Raw genomic sequence first — 19,796 nt, 5'->3', positions numbered from 1 at the left:
CCCATGGAGTACGGTATTAGGCATAATGGTGCATTCAGTGCAAGCATGCTGTGGTTCATAGAGTCCTGTTTTTGTGCGGGAAGTCGTTCAAATTGGCCAAATAGGCAGCTACCTCAGTGAATGCCTGTAAGTGTTGCTTTGTGTCCTGTGCCCTTCTTTCTTTGCCTGCGTCATCTAGCGCTCAGAATCTCGTGTATGCGTCGTTGCCTCTGTTATGCTAACTCCTGATTGGTTGAATTTGAAAATTGAGGCGGCTTTGATTGTCTTCACGATGATGCAGCACTATCGTAGTAATGGGTCTGTTCCGAGTAATCTCTAGCACACAGGGTTTCGTGGTGTTGGTGACCTGCACGATGGTACCGTGGTTGTACCATGTGGTGCACTGGTTGTTGGTGCTGCTATTTTGGGTGTGAGCACCCGTACTGTTACACATGCTGTGAGCCATGTCACTGAGGCACGTCTATGCCATGTCGCAGCTACGAAAAAGGTGTCGAAAATATTTTTATAATTTCTTCGTGCACGTCGACACAAAATGTGAGAGGTTTATTTTGAACGTGTGCACACTTGCAGCTGAAAGTCACTGGTCCTGCTAATGATAAGACTACACATTCCGATGAGAGTTAGTGTCCACGACTGACAAGGCTGCTATTGACGATGGTCGCCAAGGAAACCATTGAAACGGGCTGTGCCTCGTGCATCGGCTTTCTGCGATTCGTTGCCTCTTGATCTTTCATGCAACTGGGTGTGGGGAGTTTGTTACCGCATCTGAATGATGATCCCAGTGAACGGTCCAAAAGCCATGCTTGTTGCTTGCCTTGGCTCACTTGGACGAATCGGCTTGCAGTGTGCAACAATCTTCCGTTCAGCACTTTGTCGATGAGGCGTGCAGCTGTGGAATGTGCTTCGAAGCCATCTCGTGACCTTGCCTAACTTCACCTTGTGTCTGAGATTTCCAGTCCCCGAACAAAAGACCCCCTTGTTTATTTCAACACCTCTTTGTGCATTTGTGTTTGTCATGTTGTAGTCTGGAAGTACTCGTTATGTTTTGTTTTCTAACAAGATTTGAATGTGCTTTCTATTTAACCACTCATGCTCAAGCGGTACGCTCCTCCTCCACCCTTTGTCCTCACCTGTCACGAATTCTTCTAGTTGTAGGATGAAAATATATTCTAGTGACAATACGAAAAGTGATGTTTCGAAAATTTTTGTTTTAATTGTTGTGAGTCTCTCTCGCTCTGTTCGCGGGCATTGTTGCAATTATTTCTGAAAGTCTTTCGTTCTTTTTTTTTTTCTGATGTGGGAATTGCACATAGCTTGCATTTCACTGTTAACTCTCGACGGTGCCTATACCAAAATATTTGCTTCCTTAGCGACTTGTAAATTTCTGTACAAATGTAAATAAATACCGTTGTTTGCGTTGCAGTGGCGCTTGCTCTTTGTCTCAAATAGATGACACACTTGCACCCAAGTCACAGTCTATTATCTGGCAGAGTGGTTGATTCAGAAGTGTGTATTCCATTAATGTATGTGCAGTGAAAAAGTTACAATGTAGAGAAGACACTAGTAAGTGCAGCTTGGCCTGCATGTTGCGTTTAGTATCTAAAGCTATATTCTGTCAAGTGTAAAGTACTCATCACCTTTTCTTAGGCCCAAGGGTTGGCGATTGTATATCTCCTGGTGCTGCTGAGCTGTGTGGAGAATTTGGCTTATTAGTGCCACTTTGCTGCTATAGCTATCCAATTAAATTAACGAATTTCAATCTCCGGTTTTACACAGCACGAACCTTTACCACATCGTTTGATATTATGTTTTTGCAATGATGAAACTGGGAAATGATGTAGACTCCAACCAAAAGTTTTAAAGAAACCCGACGTTTCGAAAGCGACTTGGTTCCTTCTTGAGGGGCGACTGCAGAGCTACGTAGCAGTAGCGTCTTCAACGCACTCGCGGGGCGGATAGGGATGAAACTGAAGCAGTAGTGCTTGTGTGCAATCAAGCTTTGATGTAACGAATTATTGCATATATCAAATGCAGCTCATAGATGTGATAGAAAGTAAACTTATCATGTGCAATAGATGCAATGATACATTTCATGTGCAGTGCGATTGAACCATTGTAATTTGTGCCTGTTCAACAACCGGTGACGGCGCATATCGTAAAACTATCTGATGGCATATGTTCTCTCACTGGCACGTATTGCGCACATTAATTTCGCAGCTTTGGATACCTGGTACAAGCTGAAAAGCAATCGCAGCAATTTGCGGGCCTAATTTACGAAGCCGCATAGTTACAGTTTCCAGCTTCTAGCTGGAAACTGAAATTAGCTCGGATGACTTCAGAACAGAGCCGGCCCAGCTAAGCAGCGCAAAGGCGCCGATTTAGAATGCACACTCAAAAAACTTGGAACGTATTTTAGGGCGAAGCTCCTTAGGGCATGGGCTGTGCGTCTTCTGTAGCCTGTATGTAGCCAACCTCTAGTTTAGTTCTTGCAGTGTTCACTAGATGGCGGTACCGTCCCCTGTATGTAGTGCCATACAGGGGACGTTGTAATTGCGGGAGGGTTAAATGACGTCCTGAAAAAAGAATCGTCAGGACTAGCGACGGCCTTGGCGAGAGGGGTGGATGACATGCGCACCGTGTCCCCCCAGGTGCAAATTGTAGTATGCACAGTACCGGAAGTACCGGTGCGCAACGTCAACCTGCGAAGAGCGGTTGTCGACGCAAACAAGGAGATATGGCGGATTAGTCGAGAGAAGGGTTTCGAGGTAGTGGATTTAAACAGGGAAGTGCACAGGTGGGGTGGATTCCAAAGAGACAGGATTCATTTCGATTAAGAGGCTTGGACACGAGGTGGGCTGGCGACTGGCAGGACGCGCAGTAGCTTTTTTGGGGGCTCACGGGCCCTTCGGAGTCCGGGGTAGCTCGTAACAGGGAAAGCAACCAGGAGGACGCTTTGACAGGTAGAATTGCGAAAAACCAGAAAAAAGGTAAAAGAAAAAGGAAAAAGGCGCGTGTTGCAATTAGTTACATAAACATGCAGGGTGGCAGAAAGAAGGCAAAATGGTTAGAGATTGAGGAGCAGTTAAACAAGAACAGATAGGCGTGTATGCGGTTACAGAAACACACCTTAGAGACTTGGAAAGAGCCACCACATATTAAACATTATGTTTGGGAAGGGTGTAACAGGACCATATCGGAAGGAAAGGTGGGGGTGTAGGAATGCTAATTCACCGCGGAGCCAAATGGGTTAGAGTGAAACAGACGTGTTCAGAGCACCTCTGGGTTCGGGGCACAGTAGGTGGAAAGGAAACGTGGCTAGGGGTAGCCTACTTGTGGACGGGGAATAACTGCAGAGAAAAGAATCAGGAGATAGTGGATTGCATGAGTGCGGATATTAAGGAATTTGGTAATGGGGCCGAAATCATCCTTCTAGGGGACATGAATGCCCACATACATGACCTTGACGGATATTCAGACACCAATGGGAAGTTATTACTAGATCTTTGCGAGCAACATAGTCTGGAGATAGTTAACACGGGGCCTAAATGTGACGGCCAGATCACATGGAAGTCGGAAACAAGCAATCAAGTATTGATTATTGTCTCATGACTGAAGGAATTTACCACAAACTGACAGAAATGAGGATAGACGAGGAAGGCAATTAACAGCTTGGGTAGTGATCATAAACGAATAACATTACAAATGGGATACGAAACTGAAAATATGAGCATGGAATCAAAGTCTGGCAGCTCGTATTTAAATGACAAACAAATAATAAATATAGCCGCAAGAGTCGAGGAAGAAGTAGGCGAAAATACCAGGCAAGGACTGGAGTATAGTGAGCTGTTACATCTAATGACGAAGGAGATAGGGAAAGAGAAGAAAACTGTTTGCTGGAAAGGAAAAAGGAAGCCAAAAAGTTGGTGGAACAAGGAAATCCGGGAGGCGATCGAGAAGCGACGCGAAGCCTCACGGGAGCCATAGAAAGGCAAAAAAGGAGAAGCGGCCGCAGGACGAAGTCAAAAAAATATGGGAAATATATTTAGAGAAAAAATCCCTTGTACAGAAATTAGTAGAGGCAAAAATTAAAGGTGAAAGTGAACGCTGGATGACAGAGATACACGAAAAAAAGGAGGCCGCGCCTAGGATTTTTTGGAGCCACATAAAGGCGCTAGGTAGGAAGTCTGTCACAACGCAACAACATATTCTAGATGAAGGAGGAAATCAATTGGAAGGTACGAAGCGCTAGGTTACATCCAAAAGGTAACAGCCGATTCGTTTCAAAAGAGCGTCCAGGGGATCTCCCCGGTGAGTAAAAGTGTGGCGGAGAAAGCAACAGAGGAAGAGCTAGTACTTGATAATTTCAACTGGAAAAAGGCCGAAGGAAAAATTCCAAAGCGCACTGCCGCGGGTTTAGATGGGATTCCCGTTAGCCTCATTAACGAACTAGGACATAACACTAAAGAAGCATTGTTAAAAGCAGTAGAAAAAAGCTTAAAAGGACGGACAAATACCGGACAGTTGGCGACAAAGTAGAATGAACTTAATCTATAAAGGCAAGGGAGAAAAGGACAAGATTCGCTCGTATAGACCACTAACCATTACATCGGTACTATACAGGATGGCGATGCAAGCAGTAAAAATGAAAATAGAAACATGGGCCGAACATAACGATATTTTGGGAGAACTTCAGAACGGATTCGAGTCGACAGGCGGTTAGACGATAACCTGTTTGTTCTCACTCAGTGTATAGAAATATCCAAAATAGAGAATAGGCCCTTGTACGTGGCTTTTCTAGACATCACTGGGGCATACGACAACGTTAATCAGGAAATTTTGTGGGATATATTGAAAGGAATGGGCATGGGGCGACGACTGTATACAGCTTTTGAGGGAGATATACCAAGAAAATACAGTTTGCATAGAGTGGGAAGGAATGCGTAGCAAAGAGAACGTTGAGGTTAGCAGGGGTCTGAGACAGGGATGTCCTTTGTCCCCGCTGTTATTCATGCTGTACATGGTGAGTATGGAAAAAGCGCTAGAAGGTAGCAACATTGGTTTTAATCTGTCACACAAACAGGGCGGCATGATGATTGAGCAGAAGCTTCCAGGTTTATTTTATGCGGACGATATCGTCTTATTTGCGGACAGTCGAGATGATATACAGCAGCTGGCGAATATATGCGAAGGGAAGGTGAAGCTCTTGGACTAGGATTCAGTGTAACGAAGTGTGGATTGATGGTATTCAATGATCCCTGTGATGAGACGGTTGTCCATACAAGGCCAAGAAATACCGAGGGTAAGTGAATACAAGTACCTTGGAGTATGGGTAAATGAGAGTGATAGATACATGGAGGTACAGGAAAAAGCCTCGGCAGCAAAAGGAAAAGAGGAATGCGGCAATAATGAAGCACAGAGCGTTGTGGGGATACAATAGGTATGAGGTGCTTCGAGGTCTGTGGAAGGGTGTAATGGTTCCAGGGCTTACTTTTGGGAACTCAGTGGTGTGCATGAGGGCAGAGGTGCAATCGGGAATGGATGTAAATCAAAGGACTGTGGGACGCCTCGCGTTGGGTGCTCACGGGAAGACGACAAACGAGGCTGTAAAGGGCGATATGGGGTGGGCAGGTTTTGAGGCGAGGGAAAGCGCAGAGCAAAATAAGGTTCGAAGAAAGGCTAAGAAATATGAAGGAGAGTAGATGGGCAGAGAAGGTGTTCCGTTATTTGTATAGGAAGAGCGTGGACACACAGTGGAGAAAAAGAACTAGAAGACTCACTAGTAAATATACGGCTGGTATTGCGAGCCATATGTCAACAAAGAGCGTTAAGGGAAAAGTCAGGGAGGCGGAGAGGATTTACTGGATGGCAGCTATGGAAAAAAAACCGGCTTTGAGTAACTACCGAAAGGGCAAAAATGAAATAAGGAGGGAGGCATTTTACGATAATTCAAGGGGAAGCGCTTTACTGTTTTGAAGCGAGATCGGGTTGCCTTAGAACGCGTAGTTATAAAGCAAGATTCAGTAAAGAAGAAGAACAATGCACATGCTGCGGGAAAGATAAGGAAACGGCGGAGCATGTTCTGATTGAATGTGGAGATATCCACCCAGGTGTACGTTTGGGCACGAGCCTACAGGAAGCCTTGGGTTTTAGGGACAACAATGGAAAGCTGAACACACCCGCGATTGAATAAGTAAGAGACGGTTAGAGTATTGGTGGCAGAAAATTAGAGAGAAAGGACAAAAATAAATATTGGAAAAATAAAATATGGACAGTGTGCCGTAAATGGCAGAGAACTTAAGCTGAAAATTTACCTTTTTTCCATTAAGATAGAATTTATCGAAGTAGAGGCATTAGGCCAACATAAAAAGAAAAAAAAAGGTTTTTTTTTTTTTTTGTCGAGCCTGGTGGCATACTTGTCACCACCCCGTTATAAAGGGGACGCTCATAGCATCCATCCATGTAGCCACCTCTCGTTTAGTTCTTGTAGTGTTTACTAGATGGTGGTACTTGTACCTGATGATGAAAAGATGCAAGATGTTAAAACTAGAAAGCGGTACTTGTAGTTGATGAAAGACGCGAGATCTTATAAAATAGGAATGATGTCACATATGGCGCGTGTCATTGGTTGAAGGCAATCGTTCGATTTAGTGCGGCGACGTACGCTAGGGGGAGCGATGTAATAAAATCGAGTGGGCAAAATGTACAGAGGATTCATGGTTTACCAGGTTTACCTCCGGAGCTCCGCCCACTCATCATCATTCACTTCGTGGATATGGCGGAATTTTTTTTTCGTTTTGCCATATGCCAGTGCTCATCATTGATAGGCCTTTGCGTGCGTATTCAAACATATGCCCGAAAGCATCACCGCGTCATCTGTTATCATCATCATCAGTCTGACTACGCCAAAAGCACGGAGGAAGGACCTTAAATTTCCGTCTTCTGTAACCCAAAGTACAGTGTACTTCTAGTACACTCTACCCAAAGGCCTCCCCCCATGATCTGCCAATTAACCCGGTCTTATGCTTTCCGTTGTTGCGTTATACCTGCGAACTTCTTAATCTCATCGGCCCACCTTACGTTTTGCCTCCCCTTCGTGCGCTTTCCTTCTCTGGGAATTCAGTCAGTTACCCTTAATAACCAGCTTTCATCTAATTGCCTACGAGCTACGTGCCCAGCCCATGTCTATTTCATCTTCTTGATTTCAACTGTTTCCTTAACCTTCTGTTTGTTCCCTGACCCACTCTACTCTCTTCCTGTCTCTTAAGGTTGCACCTATCATTTTTATTTCCATGGCTCACTGCATCGTCTCTTTGTAAGCCTCCACGTTTCTGCTCCGTAGGTGTGAGTACCGGCATATATTTCTTCCTCTTGAGGTTTGTTGCTTGGTTAGACCCAAGAGTAATGGCTCAACCAATCACGGAGGATCGGCCATGAATCGTGTGGCAGTGGGATTTTGGGGGAAAAAAGGGGGGGAGGGGGATGTGGCAAATGCAACGTTCCTCGCCGTGTTCATGGCTGTGGCTTGCCTCGTCGTTCCAGAGGCCCTGTGCTGGTGCGCGAACGATTAAACTGTCAAGGGCGTGTTGACAGTCCACTGTGCGCTGCTTGCGGCTCCTGCGAAACACTTGAACATCTCATACTGCACTGTCCTGCATTTGCTGCGCAGCGGGCTTTGCTGATTAAGGAATGTGAATTCCTGGGTCTTAAGTGTACCATCCTAGACGATTATCTCTTTTACCGACGCGACCAGACCCTTCGAGCTCTAATTACCTCGTTTAGTGCACCAAGAATGAATAAAGCATCTAAAAGCTCCGTCAAAGCTGATGTTATGTGCATAGCCTCCGAATGTCTACACCAGTACGCACGCATTCAGGAGTCCACACTTGACTTGCACCAGACCGGTTTCGGTTACGTTTATCAACGCAGAACATATTCAAGCAAAACAAAATAAAGAGCATACAGCCGCAAAATTTTGAACACTTTGTTTGTTTATTGCACTTGCACTGCAGACGAGAAATGGATGAATAAACAATGACGCATCAACGAAAATTTGGCGTTTTCTCCGCAGCGAGTCGTCGTCGTCGCGCCCGTCGTCTGCGCTGCCGTGAGGGTTGTCTTCACGAGCAATAGTTTATAGTCTTTTTCTTTACGTGCTTATGCAGTGGTAGACCATCCCCAGCACGTACCATTCCTCTACACGTAGACAGTTTGCTCAGTTCTAGCCCATTCTTACCCCCACTCGCTGCGAAGCATCCTGCCACCACCCGCGAACAAGCCGCTGCGCATCGGTCAGGTGTGATCGTCGAAGGGTGCGCGCGCGTGTGTGGTTATTGTGGTGCAACGCGTCAGGGCGCGCCTATCAAAGAGGTGTGGCCTCCCAGTGATCCCCGAAAGACCTCCACCTGTGAATAATTCGTGAGTCGGTTTCAATACAGAGTCGAGTCAGTCATGGAGTCGTCTCAAGAGGTGAGCAGCGCCGAGCCGTTGCTTCCGGGCCAGGAATCTCGGCAGCGTCCTCCGACGCCTCCTCCTTCGGCGGTGCCTCACGAAGAAGAGAGACCCTCTTCGAAGCCCCCGGCGCCGGTGAAACAGGCTCGCGAGATATTGCGCACCACGTTGGGCTCGCTGGTCTACAAATTCGCCAAGGGAATCCTGATCGCGGGGAGCCTATACCTTATGGGTTGGTTGAACCTCAGCCCCGCGTGGCTGCTCATAGGGGTGGGCTCTTACGTCGCGCAAAAGAACTACATCGAGCAGAAGCGCATTCGAAGCGGCATCACTAGTGACGACCACGAGAAGACCAGCGTGCTGGCCACGATCGAAGACCTGCCCGCATGGGTAAGTCCGTTAAAGCAGGTCTTCTATCGCGGTGTGAGTCAGCCCGCATGCATGCCCGTGCGATGTCCATAAATCATTAGCGGCCAAACGCTGCCATGTGTCTGTATGTGCGTGCTTGCGCGTATCCGCGTGTGTGCGCGCCCTTTGCGCGGTGCCCGCGTCATCGTGTGACAAGATTGACTTGTCCGCACAACAGCTGGACATGTTTCGCGTGAGGACCTTCATAATTGCTTCGTTACAGAGATTACTTCGTTGTAAAGGTAGCGCCGGCTTTATAGCCGGGAAATAAGGAATGCTCCGTTGTAGAGGTCCTTGTGGTAGCGTGTTAGTATATATGTTCTCGCTGACAATGCTACCGGATGCATTGTTTGCTAAACTGCGCGGTCGCCGGCTTTAAAACTGAGTTGCACACACGCGTACGTGCGCAGGCATTATCGCCCGGTTGTGTGGAAGTGGACTCGGATAGATAGCAAGAGGACTGTGATCAAGACAGTTGCACGTTTGTTGTACTAAATAGCGAGAAGATTGCTTAGCTTCTGCCGGAGCCCAGACCAAAGAGCAAAATCGTCAAATAAGTACGAATGAATATTTTGCATAAGTACATGAGTACGAATGTATTGTATAATGCAGCCAAAGTGTGTTGTATACGGACAGTGGTAAATGATTGTGAAGAAGTGGAAACCAAAGAGGTCGTTTTCCTTGCTTAGACACAATAATAACAATAACTAGCAGACCACAATGTCAAGGAAAGCAGCATGGTTGGTCTCTTAGTTATCATTAATAAAGCATGTCATGAATAGTATGTGTCGGGTCTGCATTAAAAATAATTGTTTCGTCACTTTGTCTTGCATTGTTCGAAAGTTTGCTCTTGAAAGTGAGACATGTTTCTAATTTAACTATAAGGAGAATCATTGAGCACCTTTTTCCTAGACACGGCCATCACATAAATGATTGTTTTGTTGTACTACTACAGTAACCGCAGTGGACATTTTGCAATTATTTATTTATTTATTTATTTATTTTAATACTGCCAACTTGCTTTACAAGCCATAGGCAGGAGTGGATTGTACACAAAAGAAAATGATGAACAATCTGTGAGAACGGTTCCAAACAAATCTGTGGAATAAAACTAAAAACAGTGTTGAACAATCTTTTCAGTATGTGAAACAAGAAACAACAGGTTCCAGTAAAACACACACGATAATACAGTTGAAAATACTGGTAAGAAAATACATGGACCACAGGGTGAAAAAATGTTTCAGTTTAGGACAAATAAAATAACTACAAGGGGAAAAAAAAGAGAAGAATGTGCAAAAGAGCGCATGTTCACGCAGTAGTCTGCTCGACAACGATAAGAAGGGTGTAATGATTTTGTTTCAATTCAATGCAATATAGAAAACACTACTACAAGATGCGTGTAGTCTCAGGCTATATAAAATGGTTAAGTTTGCCTGTTAGAACACATGGCAGAAGTAAAGTGAAGTGTTAATAAATAGCCAAGATTGCCATCTATCTCATGCTGAAATCTCAGGTCTCTGCACACTGCTACACGAGAAAGAGTCCTTGAAGTGCAGCCTCCGTTTACTCATTGGTGAAGGCAGCACTTGGCATCACTCCCAACTGATGCTCCAAATGTGTTGTGCTTCACTTTGTAAGTGCTCTAAGAGAATGTGATCCATCTTACTTGCAATGGAAGTTTCAGAAAAGTTTATGTGACCTTGGCAGTGTTGCACATGAACACTTGGCTAGAATCAGGATACAAATAGAATTTCAGATGCAATGGCTTACACGGCTAATTGTGACAATCTGTCACGTGGTAGACGCTTTAGTACATATCTGTGACAGTGCGTGTAACTCATTTGCTCGCATGCAATCTTTACATCTTGGTAATGGGCCATGCGTGCCAGCAGCTGCAATATTGCTGCTTTTTTGAAGCATTGGAAATGCTTTTGCGCCCGACTCTCTTGCCTTTTAGAGGCAACAAAAGCAAGCCCCATGCATACATAATTAAATGGTTGCCGAGACCTTTATGCCAGCAGGTCAACAGCAGCTGTGTCCCATGATAGCAGTAACATTTTAGCACACTTTCGATAAACTGGAGATCACAACATCTGGCTAATTGCATTGTTGCTTAAGTCTGGCTTTTGTATAGGTGGGGATGAGAACGTGGCACTATGTTTAAAAAAATGTGATTTTTTAAAAATTTTGAAGTCCTGTTTGGTGCTCTCCGAGTCGTGTTCGACTTGTTTCTCGTCACATTCAATTTGTATTTGATTGGCACCCAAAATACTAATACTTGCGTGCCGTTAATATATATGCTTCATTTTGAATACCATTGTTGGGCTTTAGGTTAAAATGCCAAAACAATATTAGAAAAAGTTTGCAGACACTGAAGATATTTCAGGTGCACAGTGATGTTTGTTATTTTAACTAAGCAAATCTATTGTGACTGTAATGTAAACACTAAGCGAGTATGTAGATCAATGCTTTTGAATGAGCGTCAACAAGAATTTTAAAGGCTAAACTGAATGTAGAATAGGTTCTGCATGCTTGCCAGGAACAGTTATTCAAGCTTTAATTGACAGTAAGCAATTAAACGTCAGATAATTTCAAGCAGAGAGCTTTATTTCATGTCAACAAGAATTTTAGAGGCTAAACTGAATGTAGAATAGGTTCTGCATGCTTGCCAGGAACAGTTTTTCAAGCTTTAATTGACAGTAAGCTATTAAATGTCAGATAATTTCAAGCAGAGAGCTTTGTTTCACTTCCATCTCTGTACTACTGCTTTGGTAGCCTTCATGAAAGTGTCATTCTAAATAGCAGAATTGTGCAACATTCAAGACGCTATGGGTGATGACTTTATTTTGAACCTCTGCGCGGGCATTTTTCGAAATGCCAGTGATCGACACGGAGTGCACATACTCATAGGTCATATGATGTATAAACGGGCATGTCATACTGAGCCGACAACGGAGGAGTTCATTGCCACCAATTCTTTGATAGGTCATGTGTCCTCATTTGCCTGAAGTCTAAAAAAACCTGTTTTGTTTTGTGATGACATAAAAAAATTTGCTTTATCGAGCACCAACTAGGTCAACAAATAGTTCTTGTAAACATTTGCCTCTAAGCACATGCGCCTGCTCATCTCTACTGCTGCAATTGTGGCGATACCTTGATTTTAGTGCAGGTGTTATACTGTTACTGTGCTCGCCAACTAACTTTGTGCCGCTCCCAATGTGTAGAATTGATTTAAATGTGGTGTTTAACGTCCCAAAGTACCATCCAAAGTTATCACCCAACATTTAGTGCCGGCACTCCTGTAAGAAAAAGAACAAATCAGTGCTAGTAAGCATGGAACAAACAGGTAACTCTAATAACCGATTCAATTCTAAGTAAGATCTAATTTGTGTTCACGTAAATTTCCAGCTGAATTATCTGCACCATCAAAAATGTCGGGTCGTTTCTACATTTTTGAAAAGTTAATAACTGTATTGTAGGAGTTGGGGAAAGATGGAAGCCTGCGATGTGATATTGAAAAACGTGTGCTGCAGCAGACCTTTTGGCAAGTGGACTTGTCTTCTTCAAGGCTGCAACTTGAAGCCTCGAAGAAGTCGAGGCCGCTTGTCAAAACACTGGCTCCAACGCATGCCCCATGCTCATGAATTTTTCATGACTGTATTGTACCGAGGCTAAACAATTTTGGTCACTCCCACAAAAGTGTGTGGTGTCTGTGTTCCTTTCTTTTTTCAGTATCTTTTGTAGTAAGTTTTCTGAGAAAGATTACAGAAGTAACTGAACTGGTAGTTGTTTTGTTGTGCAGGTGTTCTTCCCTGATACAGAAAGAGCCGAGTGGGTCAACAAGGTAAGCTGTTGCACTTTCAGTTCAAGCTTGTGTTTCTTCAGATTACACTGGTTGTGGTAAATATTTGAGGACATAATGAAAACTGTGTTTTAAGCCTGGTGTTTTTATTTGGATTATTCAAGAGTTTGTTCACTGAAATAATCCTCAGCATCAAAATGTCACTTTAGCTGGCTTTGGTTACGTGTCATATGCTGCTTGTCAATGTTAACCACGGCTTACAAACCGACAAGCTTTGGTGAGATTTTAACACTGTGCTACAACTTACCCTCATGATGATGTACTCATATATACTAGCACAGCGGGTTTAAGTATTGGGGACTTTGATGTCACATTAAGAATAATCTGCTGTTCATTGAGTTTCAAAGCCAGTCACTCTTTGAGCATAACCAGCATAACCTAGTTGATGTTGATTCATCTTGAAACTTGGCCGAACGGGAATCAGAGCAAGATACACAACGATGAGCACTTCTAAAAAGTGATTTTATTTTTTTAGAAAAAAAAAATACTTTAACCTTTATAGAATTGTGGAAAGCATCTCAAAGATTCATATTTGGCCCACACAGCAAACAAGTCACTTGTCAGGAATTTATGGATATGGGGACAGTAATAACATCTCATTATTTAGTAGTGAATGTATGTAGTGACATCTTTTATCATAGCGATATGACATAAAGATGGGCAACATGCACAGTCCTCTTTGAGCAAGACGGTAAGTCGGGCCAGTTGGTTAGGATCCATCGTGAACTTTCTTACAGCGCAACACCAGAAAAAATACAGGACAGGGAAGGAGTAGAACAAAAAGAAAAGACTGTTCTACTCCTTCCCTGTCCTGTATTTTTTCTGGTGTTGCGCTGTAAGAAAGTCCTCTTTGAGCTACAATACGCAAAACGCTCGGTCTGTTCAAACAACTGAGAGCACAAGGGCGAGGAAGACGGACGATGTCGAACCACGCTTCTGTCGTGTGGTACTACCTCGTAATCCTTGTTTTGGCTTCTTTGAACAAACATGAATTACCGACTAGTTCATCTGTCCATCATTTTACACTTCAAAAATGTCCCACGATGTCTGATTGCAGCGTTTGCATAAAATTAATGCATTGTAAAAGCAGGGTGTGCATTCCCGAGCGTTTTAGTGCAAAGCCAAATGTGTGTGAGGGCACGCATGTCTGTAAAATCCGGACAGTTCAAGTGTTGCTGTGTGCACCTGAGATGGGTTCCTGGGATGTTTTGCACCGGTATGTGTGTTGTAATAGTACATTGTTTGCAAATAAATAGCACCACTTGTTAGACGCTTTTGCCCTTGCATATCTTTCTCTGATGTTGTTTGTCTCATGCTATGCTTTAGCATGAAAACTCTTTGATTGATGGATATGTGGGGTTAACGTCCCAAAACCACCATATGATTATGAAAGAGTTTGTTATTATGAAAGACAAACCTGAGGTTCTTTAATGTGCACCCAAATCTGAGCACACGGGCCTACAGCGTTTTCGCCTCCATCAAATGAAAACTTTTTGAGGTCACTTTAGGCAAAAGATAAATTTGCTGTTTAGAATGGATGCTAATGTAGTTGTGTTTGAACAGTCTCAGTGTTGGTAAATCAGAGCTGCTCAACGATTTCCATCATTGTATATATATTTTTTTTCATTTTTAATGTTCTTCACTCTGAGAAACTCAGCTGTCAGAATTGTATTAGGTCAACGGAAGTGCTTCTCTTTTTTTCACCATGAACAAATGCTTGCCATGAGTTCTTGTCTCTTACTGAAAATTAAAATGCTCATCCTGTCTTCATAGTACATATTTGTGTTTATTTGCACTTCTCACCAAATACAAGATAAGCAATTTTGTTGTTTCAAAGATAGTGGTAGTCTGAAAGCTGATTGCTTTAGTATATGTAAGGTGACTTGCACAGCATATGAGTGATACGAACATCTTGAGTTGGACTGCAAAAATCATGTGTGGCCACAGACATCGAAGTTTCTGATAGAGTAAATGTTGAGGAGACTCTGTCATTTTAAGTTTGATGTTTGAGTGGATTTCTGTCATGAGAAGCTTGAAAAAGTTAACATTCATTCATTCATTCAAAGCAAAACAGAAAAAACTAAGGAGAAACCAAATACAGTAATGTTGACTTTCGTAAACTGAGAAGCCAAAGTGCCTCTATTCTAATATTCACTTGCACATGCATTATTTCTAACTTACTCCTCTCAAGCAAAATGCCTTAAACACATTATTAGGTGAGTTGATTGATAACCGAGGAGTATAAGATAGCAGTGTTTCTGTTCTAAACTTATCAGTTATAAAACAAATTTTTAGAGAAAATGCTTTACTTAGCCACGTTTCTTTCATACGTTACTGTAAATGCCAGTCTGTGTGTTCATCTCATCGTCGTTTATTTTATGTGGTTATCTGAGCAAAACTTTGTTTTGACTTTAGCTATATCATTTTTAGAGTATTTTTTCTTACATGCACCGCATTCACCAAGCTGTGTTATCAAAGTCGCTTGCTTAACCACAAAAAGCCCCAACGCCACTAAAATTAAAGGAGGAGTAGGACAATTCGCACTTTATAGTACAGGTGGGAAGTACAAGGAACAAAACTGCATTATATCCGCCAAAGCTAACACTGCGTTGCTGATGCCATGGATATGGTTTGCCCATGGTCTTCGGCTAGGGGTGTAACAATGCTCACACAAGAATGGGAACACTGCGCATGGTTTATTCAGTGGCAACCTATTTAACGCCGTTATCAAGCAGCTGTAGCATGTATGGTGTCACCAGCCTGATGCCATGGCAAATGCTGATTTTCTTGTTTGTTCGATTCGCGGCAACTCCTTAAAAGTAAGTGTTCAATCTTGTTCTATGAGTGACTTAAAAATCGCAGAAAATCCAGTGCAGTGGATCACACGAGAGTGTTTCAGGAACTTCCAGGGCATTGCAATATTTCTAAAAACGCTGCAGCACGCGCAGCTGTGAAAACGGCATGGAGCAGTGACAAAACAATAAATTTTTCTTTTTTACGCTGTCAAGCACAGCTGCTGCTGAGACAGATATGCAGTTGTCAGTGTAAAAACACGTGCTTGACTCACCGTTTTAACAGCTGTACTTTATTATTTGTAAATGGTTAGTGCAGTTTTTAACACTATTGTTGCATAGGTTGATGCACTGACCTACAAGCTTCCTGTTACGATAGGAAAAGCGGGTACCATAAAATTGTTTGCGGCTTCCTTTATACTTATTTGAAAAAATATATATTTTCAATGTCTAGAACATTGTGTTCAGGGGGCATGTGGTAGCAGTAAACAAGCACCTAAAAATGGTACAAGACATGGTGAATTCAGTATTACAATGTGGAAATTGGATGAAGTAGGCATCAAAAGACGTCGAAAGAAACAAAGCAAAACATGCGAGGGCAAGAACAAAACATGTATGTGCAAGGAAAACACACTCCAGAGATACACTTTATAGAATAATAAATGTAAAAAAATACTATACCCCCTTCAGTCACGAATTGTGATGTGCTGTCAGAAACAAGTCAAGTTCTTGTGGCATAATTCCAAGGCACTCAGTATTACATTTCAAGTAAAGAAATGTAGGAAAACGCTGTTCCGTGTGAGTTCTGGTAATAAAAGTTAATGAGTGTGTAAGTGAATATCTAATTATTTTGCCACCAGTCATCTTCAGTCCCTCCATAAAAAGAATGCACTATTAGGCTTGAAATGCACGCACAGTTAGTTTTTTCGTTAGATTTGTTTCGAGCGAAAGAAAAAAAAAACTTTTCATGTCGGTCTTGGAATGCATCACGTCGAGCAATTGTCTAAAATGGTAGTGCGTCCAGCAAAGAGATCCCCTGCAGCAATACGCATGATGATGAAGTTAAATGATCACCATATGTCCACTCAGGCAGTGATATTCCGTACTACGGCACAGAATTCCCATTCAGAGACATGAAAATTTTCTATTTCAGAGATTTTTCCCTGCAAATGTTGATGAAATTTCCAGCATATTTCCCTGCACAAGAAAACTAATTTCTGCCCCCATACACGCACACACATACTATAATTACACGTGTCGGAGATTGGCAACTTTTGAAATTATGACTAGCCCCTCCACTGTTGCAGAACAAAAGCATGACTTTATTAATTCGTATACTGTTAGTACACTGCAAATTGTGGGTTCAAGTCTAACACCAGTAGTGAACTAGAAATCGCTCTGCGTAAATATGAAAAAGAAATTTCAAGAGCTATGCTTGCGTGGTGCATGTGCCAGAATTGATTACAGCAGATGAAAACACACTGTGACCGTTAATTATCGGTCGTCATAGGAAAGTCTAACCATTTCTGAAATTCTCCGCAATATCACAAAGATTCCCTTTTCCCTTTTGGCTCAAAATGACTGGTGAAAATTCCCAAAAAAAGAAAAAATTCCCTGCACGGAACATCACTGCACTCAAGGGGCCTGCACAAGTGTTCACACTAATCTTCAAGCCATTTGATAGAACACACGGTGCGTGATGTGCCATTGAAGTTGGTGTCTCAATTTGTACACACTGTAACTGAAAGGAGTACATACAGTGAAAACTATATACAGTATCAGTACACCAATATCACAGACAGAAGTGATACGATGGTTGTGAGATGTTAAAATTGACTTAGCATAGGTGTCATGTGGTTCTTCATAGGGTTAAAAGCAGTAATAAGAGATTGATAGATAGATATGTGGGGCTCAACGTCCCAAGACCACCATATGATTATGATAGATGCCGTAGTGAAGGGCTCTGGAAATTTCAACCACCTGGGGTTCTTGAACGTGCACCCAAATCTGGGCACACGGGCCTATAGCATTTTTGCCTCCATCGAAAATGCAGCCGCCGCAGCCGAGATTCGATCCCGCGACCTGCGGGTCAGCAGCTGAGTACCTTAGCCAGTAATAGGAGAGCAATTAATTTTTGGGCTTATTGGTCGTGTAGTACTGGTTGAGATAAATGTGCAAAAGTAATTAGACGATAAGCAGCACAAGTCCTCATATTTTTTTTTGTGTTTCTTATCAGTTTATTGTTTGTGCTAATTTAAATGCGGAATAAGATATGAGGAAATGAACACTGCACAGGAAAGCTGGCACAAGGTCGTGCTTACTGTGTGCCTCTGTAACAAGCCTTTGTTTCTGTAAAGGACGTACAGTTTGATGATATCTGACATATAGTTCTATTAATTGCGTAATAAATTTGTACATGTCTCAATCGGCATGACTTGAAGTCTGGTAGCTTTTATCTGTGAAGCTTTCTACAGAAGAACACCATCCATTACTTTCAAAGCTTGTGGCCATAAGGTTATATTGAATTGTTTATTTTAATTAGGACTACAAGGTTTCCCGGTTGAATATATTTCGTGTTAGCATGTCAAACTCGGCACTAACAGAAGGGAAGAGAAAAAGAAACAATGATGCGGAGCTCTTGGTGTCATTTTCTTTGTTCTTTGTGTTGGTGGTGTGTTTCATTTACTACAATGCAATAATATTGGTGCACATTTGTATGTGTGTTGTATGAGGCACACCTTGCTGGTCATATAAGTGTATCACTTTTCTCCATCTGTAGTTAAGGAGGTTCAAATGTGCAGTATCATCTTAGTAATGCGCATGCATTGTGCATGCCAAGAAGGGGTACATAAGCCATGAAACTCTAAGGCTTAATTTCACAGAGGTTTATGTGATGCCTATGTGCATCTTTCTTTCAAATGCAAAGCATTACTTTTAGCTGTGAGCACGAGTGTTGAGAGAAGTGTTTATAGCCTCCATGAATTACATGCTGTTTATGAAACAAGTTTATTGGAATTTGCATACTTGGACTGTAGTTTCCTGTTAGTCATATTCAGTGTTAAGGGGCAGAACTTATATGACTGCACGCGGCAGGCATGAACAAACACACACGCTCTAGCTTTCAACAATGCTTTAGTCGACGCTGGATCAAAAAATATGTACATGTGATTACAGGCACTCGGCATGTGCATACAAGAAGTCATCAAGGCATGACTGTGCCTTTCTGGTTAAAGAAACAAAGGTGTGAAGACACAACCTTGGCCTAGCTTACGTGTAGCGGCTGATTCAATAATCAGCTGTGTCGTCGTTGCTTGTGTGCCGTTTCTGTTTTGCTGCTACACCAAACAGGTAGATTGCTGCTCACTAAATTTTTCTCATCGTTCTTTACAGATACTGTGCCAATTCTGGCCCCTTTGTAGGCGACTACGTCAAGGACCTTATTCTCGAGACAATCGAGCCGAGCGTGCGTTTCTTCCCTGCCTGCATACCTGAGCAGCTTCAAGTTTGAGAGAATCGATCTGGGCGACGTGGTACGCATGCTTGCTTCTCGATCATTAAGATTTCAAGCATTGTAGATACAAAGTCGTCGCTTGGCACTAATTGTCAGGTGACAGTTAACTTCTATCGTTCTTGAACCTCTCTTCATTAAGTAATCAGAATTTTAATGTGATATCAGCCAAACGTTGGTCATATTTATATCGGAGGGCTTTTTATGAGTAAGGGTTCGAATCCATGTGAGCACGTAATCACTTTGTCATGGCATGTTCAGTGCGTTCCTGCTAGTGAAATTCATGTTAACAGAGGTGCATTCAGTCTACCGTTGTATGGAAAAACAAGAGGACCTTTCTAGACGGAAAATTGCTGGCTATTTCAAGCCTAATACAGCATGGAAAGTCATGTGGGGCTCTTTAAATAAATTAACTAATTTTCAGTTAGTTACTTCACTCATTCAATAATTTCTAAAAGTGCCTATGGACAGATCTAGGCCTTAGTAATGGTCCACCTTTGTTACACACAAGACTGAAAATATATAAATATGAGTGAAGGACAGAAATAAGAAAAAGAGCAAATACAGAGACTAAATATGCCACGATATGGCATACTGCAACAATTTTAGTTTTCTTTTGGTATGTGAAGTAGTGTTAGAGACGCAGGTATGCTGCAACTTTTCAGCGTGCATTCTACACATTCTAACATACATAAAGCTAGAGCTTGGAAAACGATGGACACTTTAGAGGGCACTCCTTTGCCAACAAGTGATTAACTAATGAAACGATAGATATGAC

At 42.6% G+C, this 19,796-nt stretch overlaps 1 protein-coding gene across 1 annotated transcript; it reads left to right on the top strand.

The window, feature by feature from the left end:
• Positions 1-8,302: 8,302 nt before the first annotated feature.
• LOC142795853 (extended synaptotagmin-2-like) lies at positions 8,303-19,034 on the top strand. Its single transcript, XM_075886150.1, has 3 exons — positions 8,303-8,838; positions 12,659-12,700; positions 18,901-19,034. Exons 1-3 carry the CDS (start codon positions 8,449-8,451, stop codon positions 19,000-19,002), a joined length of 534 nt encoding a protein of 177 aa, XP_075742265.1. The 5' UTR covers positions 8,303-8,448; the 3' UTR covers positions 19,003-19,034.
• The last annotated feature ends 762 nt before the right edge of the window (positions 19,035-19,796 follow it).

The sequence above is a fragment of the Rhipicephalus microplus genome, unplaced genomic scaffold, assembly GCF_043290135.1.
Source record: "Rhipicephalus microplus isolate Deutch F79 unplaced genomic scaffold, USDA_Rmic scaffold_913, whole genome shotgun sequence".
NCBI classification, from domain to species: domain Eukaryota; kingdom Metazoa; phylum Arthropoda; class Arachnida; order Ixodida; family Ixodidae; genus Rhipicephalus; species Rhipicephalus microplus.
The sequence above is the reverse complement of the archived record's forward strand: the minus strand, read 5'-3'. Positions and strand labels throughout refer to the sequence as shown.

Coding starts and splice junctions, on each gene's coding strand:
- LOC142795853 (XM_075886150.1), top strand. CDS start 8,449: ATGGAGTCGTCTCAAGAGGTGAGCAGCGCCGAGCCGTTGCTTCCGGGC. Junction 8,839..12,658: donor TCGAAGACCTGCCCGCATGG/GTAAGTCCGTTA, acceptor TTTGTTGTGCAG/GTGTTCTTCCCTGATACAGA. Junction 12,701..18,900: donor GAGCCGAGTGGGTCAACAAG/GTAAGCTGTTGC, acceptor CGTTCTTTACAG/ATACTGTGCCAATTCTGGCC.